The sequence below is a fragment of the Rhinolophus sinicus genome, linkage group LG04, assembly GCF_036562045.2.
Source record: "Rhinolophus sinicus isolate RSC01 linkage group LG04, ASM3656204v1, whole genome shotgun sequence".
Taxonomy (NCBI): Eukaryota; Metazoa; Chordata; class Mammalia; order Chiroptera; family Rhinolophidae; genus Rhinolophus; species Rhinolophus sinicus.
The window spans coordinates 152,776,582-152,789,746 of record NC_133754.1 but is presented as its reverse complement, the minus strand read 5'-3'; the positions used below and the strand labels follow the sequence as shown (position 1 = coordinate 152,789,746).

Sequence of the window (13,165 nt, the reverse complement as noted above, 5' to 3'; positions counted from 1 at the left end):
ATGGCTTGGTACTGTGATCTGGTTAAGACTTCATGTTAATGCTACCATCAAAGGAAAACAAGAAACAGCAAAAATGAATTTACTTTGCTGGCCTAACAAATTGTTAGCATGTTTGTACACTAGTATGAATTTTACTCAACTCTTTGAAGTTGGATATACACGTTATATACATGTGTGTACACATGTATCTGTAAAGATGAATTTCTTGACCTCTCTTTTGCCCTATATACACTTAACTCTAGAAGGTAGAGAAATCTTAAAGCAGGGGTTAGCAAATTTTTCCTGTAAAGGACCTCTTTCAGGTCAAGAGGCAGAGTCAAGAATATTACATTTCAAGAGAAAACATGTCCACAAGTTTTTTTATTGATGGAATTAAAAATATTTTTTTATATGTATCTACAAATGATAGGAATGGGTTTCTTTTTGGGGGATGACATTTTGCTTAGTTGGTATTCACACAGTTCCCCATTGCAAATGTTTATCTATTAATACTGATATATAATGAGATTTTACTTATTTCATTCAAATACGGTCCCTTGGTAATGTAGGAGATTGGTTTCAGGACCCTCTGCAGATACCAAAGTCCATTCATGCTTTTAAGTCCTTTATATAAAATGGTGTAGTGTTTGCATTATAGGCTGTAGCAAGGTATGGCTACACATCACTTCAGTTGCATTGATTCAGCATAGTGCTTGGCCCTTGACATTCAAGTTTTGCTTTTAGGAACTTTCTGGGTTTTCTTTTTTTACTTTGATTATTTTCAATCCATGGTTGGTTGAATCCACAGATGTGAAACCTGCAGATAGGGAGGACCGACTGTACTCATTTCAAAAGTACATGATTTTAATAGCATATTCATCAGGTTGGAAAGCACTTACAGGATTCTATTAGAGTCTTTGCTTTTAGCATGTTACTGCATGCTAAATCACTTCCAATTGAAGGTTAGGTGGTAGTGCCTCAATTATAGTTAAATGAACTTTGAAATGTGGAAGTTCTTTGCACTTGCACTGAGGTCTAGAAAATGTTGCTGGAATGGTAATGTGAGATAAAAAATGCATCTACTGCAAATAGTGGGAATGGAGATCTTTAAAGTTTTGACAGTATGAGAATGTATAAAGTACCTCGATGTTGCTTGTGATTTTACCAATTTCAGTTGTTGAAATGACTTTACCACTGTATGAGTTTTGCATGTAAATGCTGTTTTGCCTTGTTGAATTAATTGAGAAACATTACCAAGTCTCTAGCAAAAGGTGATTTCCAAAGTCATTTAGTCTTTCTTTCATACTGGTGGTTGAGTGGATTAGAAGAATTTCAGTCTTAGCCCTAACCTGAAAAATTTGCCAGTAAATCTTTACCTCTGCTAAGCTATCAAGCTGCTGTGTGATTGCGTAAGACAGGCTATTTCTAACAAAAATTCATGGAATTGACTGTGGCTTAGTTCACAAAAGTGATTGAAACTCGTACTGGTTTAATAACATGATAGTTCAAAATATTTTCCAGAGTACTTGCCAGTGAATAAGACAATGAATAGTCTGTAAATACATTTTATTTTTTACAAGCTTTGTATATTTGTCCAACTAATTCTTTTACTCCTTCACATGTGCTTTTATCATCATCAGATCTAGCACATTCCATCAGATTCTACTTCAGGTTGTGGTGAACTAGTATTTTCTCAACTTTGAAATAGTTTACCTGTAGTTAGTCCATGCAACTGCTTAATAGAGGCTAATTTTAAGTCCCTTCAAACTAGGCATTGTTTCCTCAAATAAAATGAACGGGTCAGTATCAATAACATCTGGCAGTTCATCGAGATCCAAGGAATACCACTCAAAATAATTTGCATTGTTTTTTACTTGAGTATTGATGTTGAGCCCAATGTCCTTAACTCTTGAGGAGCTGTTCTCCCTGAAAGGCTAGTTTTAAATATATTTTCTCAGGGCACATTTATTTGGCTGCCGCAATCAAGATTTACTGAACCCATGTTAATTAATCACCATTAGTACACTGCTTTCCTTACCTGACTAACAAATAAGTCACTTGGAAACTTCACTGTGATTGCAGCCTTATTTTCATGTTTTGTTTTTGTGAAGAAATTTGGCTGTGGGATATTGCATTTTAAATTTTATTTTTTGTGACTTGCTTTTTTGTGAGTTGGGAGTACTGTGATGAGTACTTAGTCTAGCAGTGTCAAAGTGTATTGTATTCTTTAGTGTCATTGCATAATAAATACAAAATTTTGCCATCTCATTTAATAAAAGAATCCATACTCTATGCCTTAAAGGCATGACATTCATAACCTAATTCTTCCTTTTTCTTCTCATTCTGACATGATAGGTGTGCATTGGTAATAAATAAAATAACATGCTACAGTGATTTGTGTGGCATCAGGTATAACAGTTACTGTGATTTGTGGTACACTGAGCAGTAGTATGGGGCAGTAGGGTAGTGTCACATAAGCCTCTCTTGAGACCATTAGCCTCTGTTGAGGCCATTCAAGTCTGTTTTTGTAGTGCAAAAGCAGCCATAGACAAACAAATGAGCATCACTGTGTTTCAGTAAACATTATTTATGGGCACTGAAGTTTGAATTTCATACAGTTTTTGCATTTCACAAAATGTTTATTTTCTCTAATCATTTAAAAATGTAAAAAACATTTTTAGCTTATGGGCTATCTAGAAACAGTTCTCATGGGCCATATTTTCCCTCAGGCTATGTTTGTCAGCCTCTGTCTTATAATATTCTTGGACTCTAGGATGTAGGAAAAGAACAAAATTGAAACATGAGAAAAATAGGAGAAAAACAAGAAATTAGTGTTTAAAAAACAAATTGTAATAACTAGAAAGATAAGTGAGAAGGCTTCATATGTTTTTTGAAGCCTGATGAAACATTGGATGGAATAAGAGCATAAGGGAACTGAAAAAGTTAATGAGTTAAGTACAATATGAGTTTGAGAATGTATTTGAGTTTGAGTATATGTAGTCAGCAAGTGAAAAATCTGGATGTATATTGAACAAATTAATTTGTTTTCAAAGAAAGTTGAATTCAAATAAATTTAGCTGTAGCTCTCACCAAAACAAAAAGAAAAGAAAAACTAGAAAATAATAGTAGCAAGCACTTTACTAATTCAATGGTCACAACTGCCCTATGAAGTAGATACTATTTACCCTGTTTTACAGATGGGAAAACTGAAGTATGAAGAAGCCAAATAACTTGCCCAAAGTTACATAGATTAGATCTTAATCCAAATAATCTGGCTCCAGATACTACTATTAGTCTCTATCCTTTCTGGTCCCTGAAATGTTAAATGTGTCTGCCATTTTGCTTAGTGAGTGCCAGTGCCCAGTGAAAACGGGATGGAGGTCTGCATCTATTGTTCCATTGGCAAGAAGGCTTCCGTCTTTCTTCAGTGTGAGCATATTGAGTGCTGACTAGGATTCTGATTAAGTGATCCTGGAGGGAGAGTTGGCTCAGATGTCAATTTATGGGATTTTTCAATAGTAATTTTGACCATAACTTAATTTTTGTCTTAAATGGATATAGAATTTAACTTTTCCATTAGATGTGATTTTACTGTGAATGCAACCAGAATGTTTAAAAGCCCTCCTTTCCTGGTATATGTTGGATGTGTTTTGGAGATCTTAGTTTTTAAAATTCTTCATTAATTAGTTCAGTTGATAAGTAATATGTGTACTCCTCTGCTAAAATTATGCACAGTATATGTTGTTTAAAAATTTCACTTTTGTTTACATATATTTTCCTTGATACAGTGTTTTTTCTTTTTTAAACAAACTTCCAGCTAGTATGTTCAACACACCAGGAATGCAGAGCTTGTTGCAACAAATAACTGAAAACCCACAACTTATGCAAAACATGTTGTCTGCCCCCTACATGAGAAGCATGATGCAGTCACTAAGCCAGAACCCTGACCTTGCTGCACAGGTGAGTTTGTAATTGTATTGAGAAGGACTGTGCAGTGTGAATTGAAATAACCTAATTGGATACTTGTGATTTTGGCATATTTGTCAGATACTTGTGATTTTGGCATATTTGTGTTGTGTGCTACTTTAACACACTTGAAAAGTAGGTAAACTGCATCTCCACTTTTTGGACAGTTTGTTTCTTTGCAGCTTCATTTCTGCCATTTACTGGCTATAAAGAAATGCAGGTGTACTTTGTTACCTACATATGCTGATTTAGGAGAAGAATAGGAAAGTTTTGGGTTGCTTTCCTTTTTAAAGATACATTCTTTAATGAAATATAAATCTTGAACATGATTAAAAACAGTGTTAATACATTTGAAATACTTTCATTTATTCACACAGATTCTGAGTAATCATGTTCAAAATGGCAGTTATAAAATAGCCTTAAATTGTTTATTAAAGGCAGAGGAAGATTTGTGGGAACAATGTTCTCATTCTTTCTATTGTTGATCTACCCAGCTCCCCACCAAGTTAATATCCTGGTCCTTTGTTCATTTCCTAATTTGTTACTGAAGAGACCATAGCTAAGAAAATTAGTGGATCTCAACTCTCGCTGAACATTTAGGATCACTTTGGGAGCTTTAAAATGGAAAAAAAAAAATTCTTGGCCCCCATCCTGACATCTTTTTTTTTGAGGAGGGCACAGCTCACAGTGGCCCATGCGGGGATCGAACTGGCAGCCTTGGTGTTATTAGCACTCTAACCAACTGAGCTAACCGGTCCCCCCCCCCTTTTTTTTTGAAAGCTTGTAAGAGTTTATTTGAGCCAGACTGAGAGATTTTCACATAACTGCGTTGGATCTCTCCCCGCCCCAAGTTCCGTAGGTGATTCTGATATACCCCTAGGTTAAGAACCATTGGCCTTGAAAAACCTTGGAGAATATAAAATAAGCCTTGATCACCTGTAGTTTACATTTGCTATTTATTGAAAATGACTTTTGTAGAATGTTACGAATTTGAAATAGTTTGCTTTATAGTTTATTTCCATTTCCAAAAGTTTTTAAAGGTAATCACTTTCTACATTATGTCAAATGAAATGCTTTTTATTTTCTGAAGTCTGTAACCTTATTGATTGAAGTATTTAGCATATATCTTTGAGCTATAATTTTCATCAATAACTTTTGCCCTCTTAAACTTTTGTGGAATTGAAAATAAAGAACAAGTTTTTAGGTGAGTTTTTGTATACTCTTTTAATTTTGTATATTGTAGGTACATTTTACGAAACATTTTACTCATATGAAAATTATCAGACTTGAGTTATTAGTATTAAATGCCACACTTTCCTGTGATCATAGCACTTTATTTAAATGTGGAACATATGGCTATAAAGTGATCCTATTTGTATGTTTTTAAATGTATATTTGACTAATAATTAACATTGAATGTGCATCTTTAACAATTTGACTTTAGCAAGCACATTCCCAGCCATTTTTACTAACAATTTTACATTTATAAAGTGACATGAGCACTTTCTTCAAAGCAAAATGTTGACAAAGAAGAAATGTCTTTTATTATAGACGATTTAGAAACATTTACAATGTGCTCTGGTTATCAGCAGATTAAAGTTTGTAGTTCTCTGTTCTGATTTTGATTTTTAGGCATTCGAAAAAGTCTGAGTGTAAAAACTATTGTTATATAAACAGGTAAGTTAGGAGAAATATCCTAATCAAATGAGATATGATTTTCTATGAAAGAATGAATTAAGTTTAAGGTGACATGCTTTTTCAATAACATGAATTGGGAAGATAAATGTGATGACTTCATTAATATCTTCATAATAAAAAGTATTTGGAGCCAATAAAGAAGCAGGTTTGTTGAGCTCAAGTAGGTATTACTTTATTTACTGTAAACTTTATTTATTGAAATACATACTCTATATCCATAAAACATTGTCTGACTTCTTCCTGCTTTAGATACTCTTTTAAAAAGTTAAATAGTCCACTTTGCAACAATAGATAAACTAAAGGAGGGAGAGAGGAATTCTCTCTACTTTTAGTACTTACATATAATTACTCTCAAATATGGCTAACTACTTGAGGGCAAGGATCATTTCCCCCCAAACTTTGAGCCAGTAAATAGGCTATCAGGAAATCATTGTTATTTGACTCTTCATTCTGGTGGGGAAACTGATAAAAAAAATTGTGTCTTTCAAAGCTATGAGTATTTACTAGATTCTGGTTATGCTGATTATGTATTGAATTTCATTTTCAGGTATCTAGCATTATGTTAATACTGACCCTGACTTTTTAATTCTAACACCTATTTGAAGGTTAGGGGGCATGCTGCTGTTCTCATCTCTGGTGATAGTGAGGTGAAATCCAGAGGCTAATCTTGGTGTTCTTAAATGGATTTACATCTTTCAGGTCGTAAAGTATTTATTCCCCGGAGATCTGCTGGTGCTAGTCCTGGGCTGATTTTCACCTACCAGTTCCTTTTCTCTAGCAAGGTGGTTGCTGTTCTGCGGTGTTATTTTTCTGGACCTAATATTAGCTGTTTTGTAGTAGGCAGGTAGTTTAGTGGTTCCAGATCTGGATTTTCTCTGCTTGCCACTTGTGTGTCGCGGTGTCTAAGCAAGCCGTGTATAGTTTCATGTTTTGATGCTTATGTTTATTCTGTCAGTGTAGCAGAAAATATATTCTCATGAATGCCAGTTATTCCCATTTTTCTTTCAAGGGCAGCTATTCACCTTTGCTCCAGGAAAAGCCTCAGAAAATGATTGCCTTTATTTCTTAGGATACTGCATGTCATTATCATAATCATCATTCTCATTGAGAGAGAAGATGCCTTGTTTTTGTTTTTTTTTTCTGGAGATTTCCTCTTGTGGACACTATCTTCCCTTCTTTTTTATTCATGTTCTACCTTCCTCCTTTTTAAGTGCCAGGTTAGGCACTTGGGGGAAGATAGACTATTAAACAAGGTACATTACTTGTTTCAGATATTTCCAGTTAAAATTGTTTGAACACTTGCCCCATAGATGATGCTGAATAACCCCCTATTTGCTGGAAATCCTCAGCTTCAAGAACAAATGAGACAACAGCTCCCAACTTTCCTACAACAAGTGAGTAAGAAAAGATGCTAGCTATCTTCAGTAATGATTTGCTTGAAAAAGTTTGATGATAAACATTTTCCTTGCTCTTCTCTGGCTGATAGCAAAACATAGAATAGAGTCTGGTAATGCTGTCAATTTACAGAGAACTCAGCTTGATATTAACTGAGCCCCATTTCACTGCTGACCTTTTGTGTATTTCTTAAACATAAATTCTGAGGAAAGGACCGTTTTATTTTTGCTTTTGAGGATTTAGGATTTTTAATGCTTTGTTACTACCATAAACCATTTCCTTTCACTTGACTAACTTTGAAGTGCTTCACTGTGTCATGTTAACTAATCTCCAGTAGCAGGAAAGAGCTACCCTATCCTATTTTACAGGTTTGGTTTCTTTGTGATGTTTTAATTCCTCCAAATTTAATACATCACCTGTTTTTCATGGGGTAGATCTCATTTCCTCAAACTTGGAATTAGCAAGATTAAAATTGTCAGTGTTGTCATATAAGGAAGGCTTTATTATTAAAAAGTACTTGAGATTGCCATGGTATGTTACTATTTAAAAAGATAAAAGAGAAATCAGTCTTGGTGTTTTGAAACTGGTAGTTCTAGGACTTTTAAATATTATGTAAATGATTCTCAGGCCTGTAAACCATTATCCAAGGTTTGTTAGTGTCCTTGATCTATTGTAATGTAAGCCTATCTTTTATTGGTCAGTCAGGTGGTGTATATTTGGAAGTAGTGAAGCTGAACTCAGGACACATGTATTAACTTCAAATTTGGAACTATTGTTTTAGAGTGTAGTTTATTGGTAAAATTGTTACATCAGCAACAAACAGATAACACTTGGTCAGGAGGAATATGTGGCTTTTACCATATTACCATTTATATAAATTGTGCATTTGGAGTTGTCTCTTAGAAATAATACTTTCATCTTCTGTTGGAGAAAGGGAACAGTGGTGGCTTCCAGAGGAGCTCCTGATTGTCTTTCATTATGAAAGATGGCTTTCATGATGGATTTGGGAGGAGGTCAAATAACAATTTGCACACTAGGTTTGCTGTCAAAGAGGAGGTGCTTGTGTTTATTTTGGGAAATAAATTATGGATTACCAGTGTCTAGCAGTAAGGTTTTAGATTTTCTCCTGAAACATAGCAAAGAAAACATTTAAATTTTACTGTCACTGGTTGTAATTCCCCCATAACCACCGGTTTTCTTTCTTCCTCAGATGCAGAATCCTGATACATTATCGGCAATGTCAAACCCTAGAGCAATGCAAGCCTTGTTGCAGATTCAGCAGGGTTTACAGACATTAGCAACGGAAGCCCCCGGCCTCATCCCAGGGTAGGCTTCTTTGGGGAAGGTTATGAAAGTGCACAACGATTACTTTCTCTGAGAATTTCAGGCTTAATGTCATTTTGCCTTTTTTTGTTGAGATTGTTTTTAAGACAGCTTTCAGAGTTAAAAAATGCTCTCATTTTAAAAGTATAACTTAGCTGATATTATGTTAGAATGTAACTGATTTAACACCAGCTGTCTGGTCTGGCCTCCTATTTTGCAGGAATTTAGCTTTATTACCAATTTGTGCTTTCCTTACTTAGGTTTACTCCTGGCCTGGGGGCATTAGGAAGCACTGCAGGCTCTTCAGGAACCAATGGCTCTAGCTCTGCCCCCAGTGAAAACCCCAGTCCCACTGCAGGAACCACCGAACCTGGACACCAGCAGTTTATCCAACAAATGCTGCAGGCTCTTGCTGGAGTAAATCCTCAGGTAGTGATGCTCTTCTGTTCACGTTTTACATTCCTTATGTTAGAAATTTCCAAAAATAAAAAAAAAGAAAGAAAAGAAAGTGCTATAGGGTTTAGACTGTAATGAAAAGCACAATCTTAAGGATATTGATTCTAAAATAGGCATTACAAAAGCTGTTTCTGGTACTGAAAAGCACTTGGTGTCTACATTAGACACTAAAGGAAATGTTTCAGTTGCAGGGAAGAAATGCTAAAACTTTGCCTTATTTTTTAGAAAATGCCTTTAAAAATGTAGTCTTGTTTGGAGTCTGTATTTGAAAATTGTTAAATATGTTAATTTTATAAAAGTTTGTCAGGGAGAAATAAGAAACTTGCTTATCCCCAAATATCTCCCAAACAACTGTATTCTATCTAGTCTTTGTATTCTGACTTAAACAAAACCTAACTACCTTACCCCTGCCACCACTATCTCTTCTAGGAACTTCTGTTACATATGTACACCTCACAAATATGGCTAAAAAATGTGAGCTCATAATAATGTTTTAGCATCTGGAAACATTATTGGCTTTATTAAGAGTCTGCCATTATACAAAGATGATTGCCAGTTCAAACCTATTATGGTAGATTGCCTCCAAACTTCAGCATGGCAAAATAATGGCATGCTTACTTATTTTAAGCCTTACTGAATACAAACACAGGGCAGGCTTTTATCTCATAGAAGCATTTGTATCCCTGATACCTTGCATAGCTTCTTGCTCAGTAAATATTCGTGGACTTAATGAGAGAAAAAAAAATTAGGTATTATTAGAGTTGTTTTATAAGTTGAACAATCTACAGGCCTCCTCATTATCGATTTATCAGGATTGATTGATCATTTATGTATTTTTGTCTTACCTCATTATTGAAGAAAAATTTGATGCAGCTCAATTGTTAGGAGTATAGTCTGTGGGCCTGAAACTGAAACTTTTTTCTGAAGACTTTTGGCCAATGCAGAAATTGAATCTACATTCTAAGCCTCATTAGCACTTCAGAATTTTATACATGAGAACGTTGGCTTTTATAATTATCCACTTGGTCAATAGCTACAAAATAAATTATCTAATTCTAAACTATTTCCATACATAATTTTCATTGCTTGTTCACTAGTTTCTTAAATACGTAAAATAATGGTTGAGGTTTATTAAGCTATATTTTTAAGCATGTGATCTATTTGACATGGTTGTTTAGGTATAAATTAGACTACTTAAACTTAACAAAATAATGTGCTAATGGACTTTTAAGTATGTTGAAAATGTTTTGAGAGAGATTCCAGTGCATTTGTAGCTCAGAGTTTTGGTTATTTTTTTCCTTAACAGCTGCAGAATCCAGAAGTCAGATTTCAGCAACAACTGGAACAACTCAGTGCTATGGGGTTTTTGAACCGTGAAGCAAACTTGCAAGCGCTAATAGCAACAGGAGGTGATATCAATGCGGCTATTGAAAGGTTACTTGGCTCCCAGCCATCATAGCGTTTCTGTATCTTGAAAAAAATGTAATTTATTTTTGATAACGGCTCTTAAATCTTTAAAATACCTGCTTTACTTCATTTTGACTTTTGGAATTCTGTGCTGTTATAAACAAACCCAGTATGATGCATTTTAAGGTGGAGTGCAGTAAGATGTGTGGGTTTCTCTGTTTTTTTTCCTTCCTTTTCTTTTCTTTTTTCTTTTTTTTTTTTTTTTGTGGAACAATGGGAATCAATGCTTTTTCATTTAAGGCTATTGCATGCATCAGACACCTCTGCATTTATTGTAATTTTTAAAAAACATATCACCTTTTATAGTCAGGTGAACAGATTTTTGTCCTGCATCTGTCCAGTTTATTTGCTTTTTAAACATTAGCCTATGGTAGTAATTTATGTAGAATAAAAGCATTAAAAGAAGCAAATCATTTGCGCTCTATAATTTGCGGTATACAATATTGCTTATTGTGACTTTGGCATGTATTTTTGCAAACAAAATGCTGTAAGATTTATACTACTGACAATTTTGCTTTATTTGTATACAAATAAAGTATGCACATTCGGGACTGCATTTCTAGAAACGTACTGCCGTAGATTTTCTGAGCAAAACACCTACAACCAAAAGAGGTAAAGGTAAGGAAATACTTTAAAGTTGAGTATTTCCTAATTGTGTAGAATCTTACAGCATCTTTGATAAACATCTCTCAGCAAAAGTGCCAGTTAGTCAAGTTTGTTGAAAATATAGTAGAAAAGCTAATTCTGGTTATCTCTGTAAGGCCATTTAATTGTACAGACAACATAATGTAACATTGTCTCAACATTCACAGATTGTAAATTACCTTAATCTTTGTGCAGACTGAAGGAGCACTATAGTGTAACCCAAAAGTGCATTTGCCTAGGACTTTTCAGCTTCTCCCATAGGTAGATAAACAGGCATTACACTTTGTAATTGAAATGTTGCTTTCACTGAAAGTGTCTTGATGTTTCAGTTATTTGGGTTTATCAGATTTCTCATGCACAGGCGATACATGAATTTAAAATGATTTGTGAGCTACTTGTTTCTGAAGTGTTTTGGTAGTTTATTAAGAAATAGTTAAATATTGTGCTTTCAGAGCCTCAGAGAAGGGAATTTAGGGGAGGGGGCGGGGATCTATCCTGGATTGGGCCAGCCTGAGTAATACTGGCAACCAAGATTCTGTTAGGATTTCTGTGCATATAGTGTAGTAAACAAGTATCATTCAGGGGTGAAAAACAAAGAGCCGTTTTAACAATGTTGAGTACATTTGGCTTTCTACAGCCTTTTTCTTTCCTCCCCAGAGAAGTTCTGTTTGCCTAACTCTCAAATTGTTGGGGTGGTACATTCCTTTAGGACCAATTAAAACATAACTTTGGGGTCAGAAATATATTTGGCTGACTCTGGTTCAGTATTCTCTTATGTCATTACAGTCTCTCATGTACATTTACAGGAAATTAAAATGTTAAAGTAACCTAAATTGAGTTCAGATCAATAAAATCAAGGGAAATAAAATTTGAATTCCTTTACATCCGTAAGTTGCTTGCTATTAAAACAAAAAGGTCAAGAGGTCAGGTTGCCCACTAGCCCGTGCATTGTTATGACACTTTCCCCAGGAGGAAAACATGTACCAAGGTCAAGGTGGAGGCATGGCTAGAGGAAGTTGTTAAGGATGATATTCATGTGTCTTTGCTCTCTCTGCCTTATGCCTCAGTCTGATTTAAAAACTTTTGTACTGGCGAATGGTGGTATACAGTGTGGGATAGTGTCATAACCAATTTGACAGTTTATTAATCACAAAATAACAATAAATCTCTAGCTTTTACACTTGGTTTGTCTTGCCTCTTTTGTAGAAAGAAAAAAATGTCTTCAATTTACTTCTAACGATGTCTTTTAAAGACTGTTGGAGTTGATTTCCCCATATTTTATCACACTTGATTCTTTATTAACTTTTCGTTTCCTCAGTTAATATATATGCATATACTATATTATATGTTAAAAAGATAGCCAACTGGGGAGTTAGGTGAAGTGGACTCTGCTAGCTTTTTGTGGTACCTGACTAGTTATTTGACTTTGTAAAGGCATCGTGATTTCTTTTTTGTAAAAATGGCAGTGAGGCCCATGCGTACACGGGACTGAATGATCTCTTACGTACCTTTTCAGCTGCTGCAGTGGTGTGATTTTTTGTTGCTTGTTTCTAATACGTTTATCTTACATCTGAATGTCTTTTAAGGAGTTCAAAATATTTACAATTCTCAAAGATTAAAAAGACATTTAAAATACTATAGCCTTAAATTATCATATTGAGTTATTACAATTGAATAAAGAATGGAGTGGTGAAAAGAATATTTCAGGATTTTATTTACCAAGTGGAATATTTGTGATATCTTTTTGTTAAAGATTTTTTATTAAAAATATAGCTAACATACAATATTATATTAGTTTCAGGGGTACACCATAGTTATTCAACATTTATATACCTAAAGAAGTTATCACCATGATAAGTCCAGCAACCATCTGAAACTACTGTGCTATCACAATATAATTGACTATATTCTCCATGCTGTATATTATCTCCCCATTACTTAATTTGTTTCATACCTGGAAATTTGGACCTCTTATTCCCTCTCCCCTCCCCCTCCCCTCTTTAAGTTTATCAATTACAGTTGACATTCAGTATTTTATATTAATTTCAGGTGTACAGCATAGTGGTTAGACATTTGTATAATTTAAGAAATGATCCCCCTGACTAGTCTAGTACTCACCTGGCACTACACGTGGTTACTGCCATATTATTGACTATATTCCCTGTGCTTTACTTTATGTCCCCACGACTGTTTTGTGACTACCAATTTGTACTTCTTAATCTCTTCACCTTTTTCA

General features: G+C 34.6%; 1 protein-coding gene across 2 annotated transcripts in view; it reads left to right on the top strand.

Moving 5' to 3' along the window:
* UBQLN1 (ubiquilin 1) overlaps positions 1–12,107 on the top strand; it is a 38,234-nt gene extending 26,127 nt beyond the window's left edge. The window contains exons 7-11 of one of the 2 annotated variants that reach the window (XM_019750109.2): positions 3,797–3,939; positions 6,954–7,037; positions 8,249–8,364; positions 8,622–8,790; positions 10,124–12,107. In XM_019750109.2, coding sequence (XP_019605668.1) covers positions 3,797–3,939; positions 6,954–7,037; positions 8,249–8,364; positions 8,622–8,790; positions 10,124–10,276 — 665 coding nt within the window. In that variant the 3' untranslated portion in view covers positions 10,277–12,107. The remainder of the gene's footprint in view (positions 1–3,796; positions 3,940–6,953; positions 7,038–8,248; positions 8,365–8,621; positions 8,791–10,123) is intronic. The other variant, XM_019750110.2, reaches the window with a different exon arrangement.
* The last annotated feature ends 1,058 nt before the right edge of the window (positions 12,108–13,165 follow it).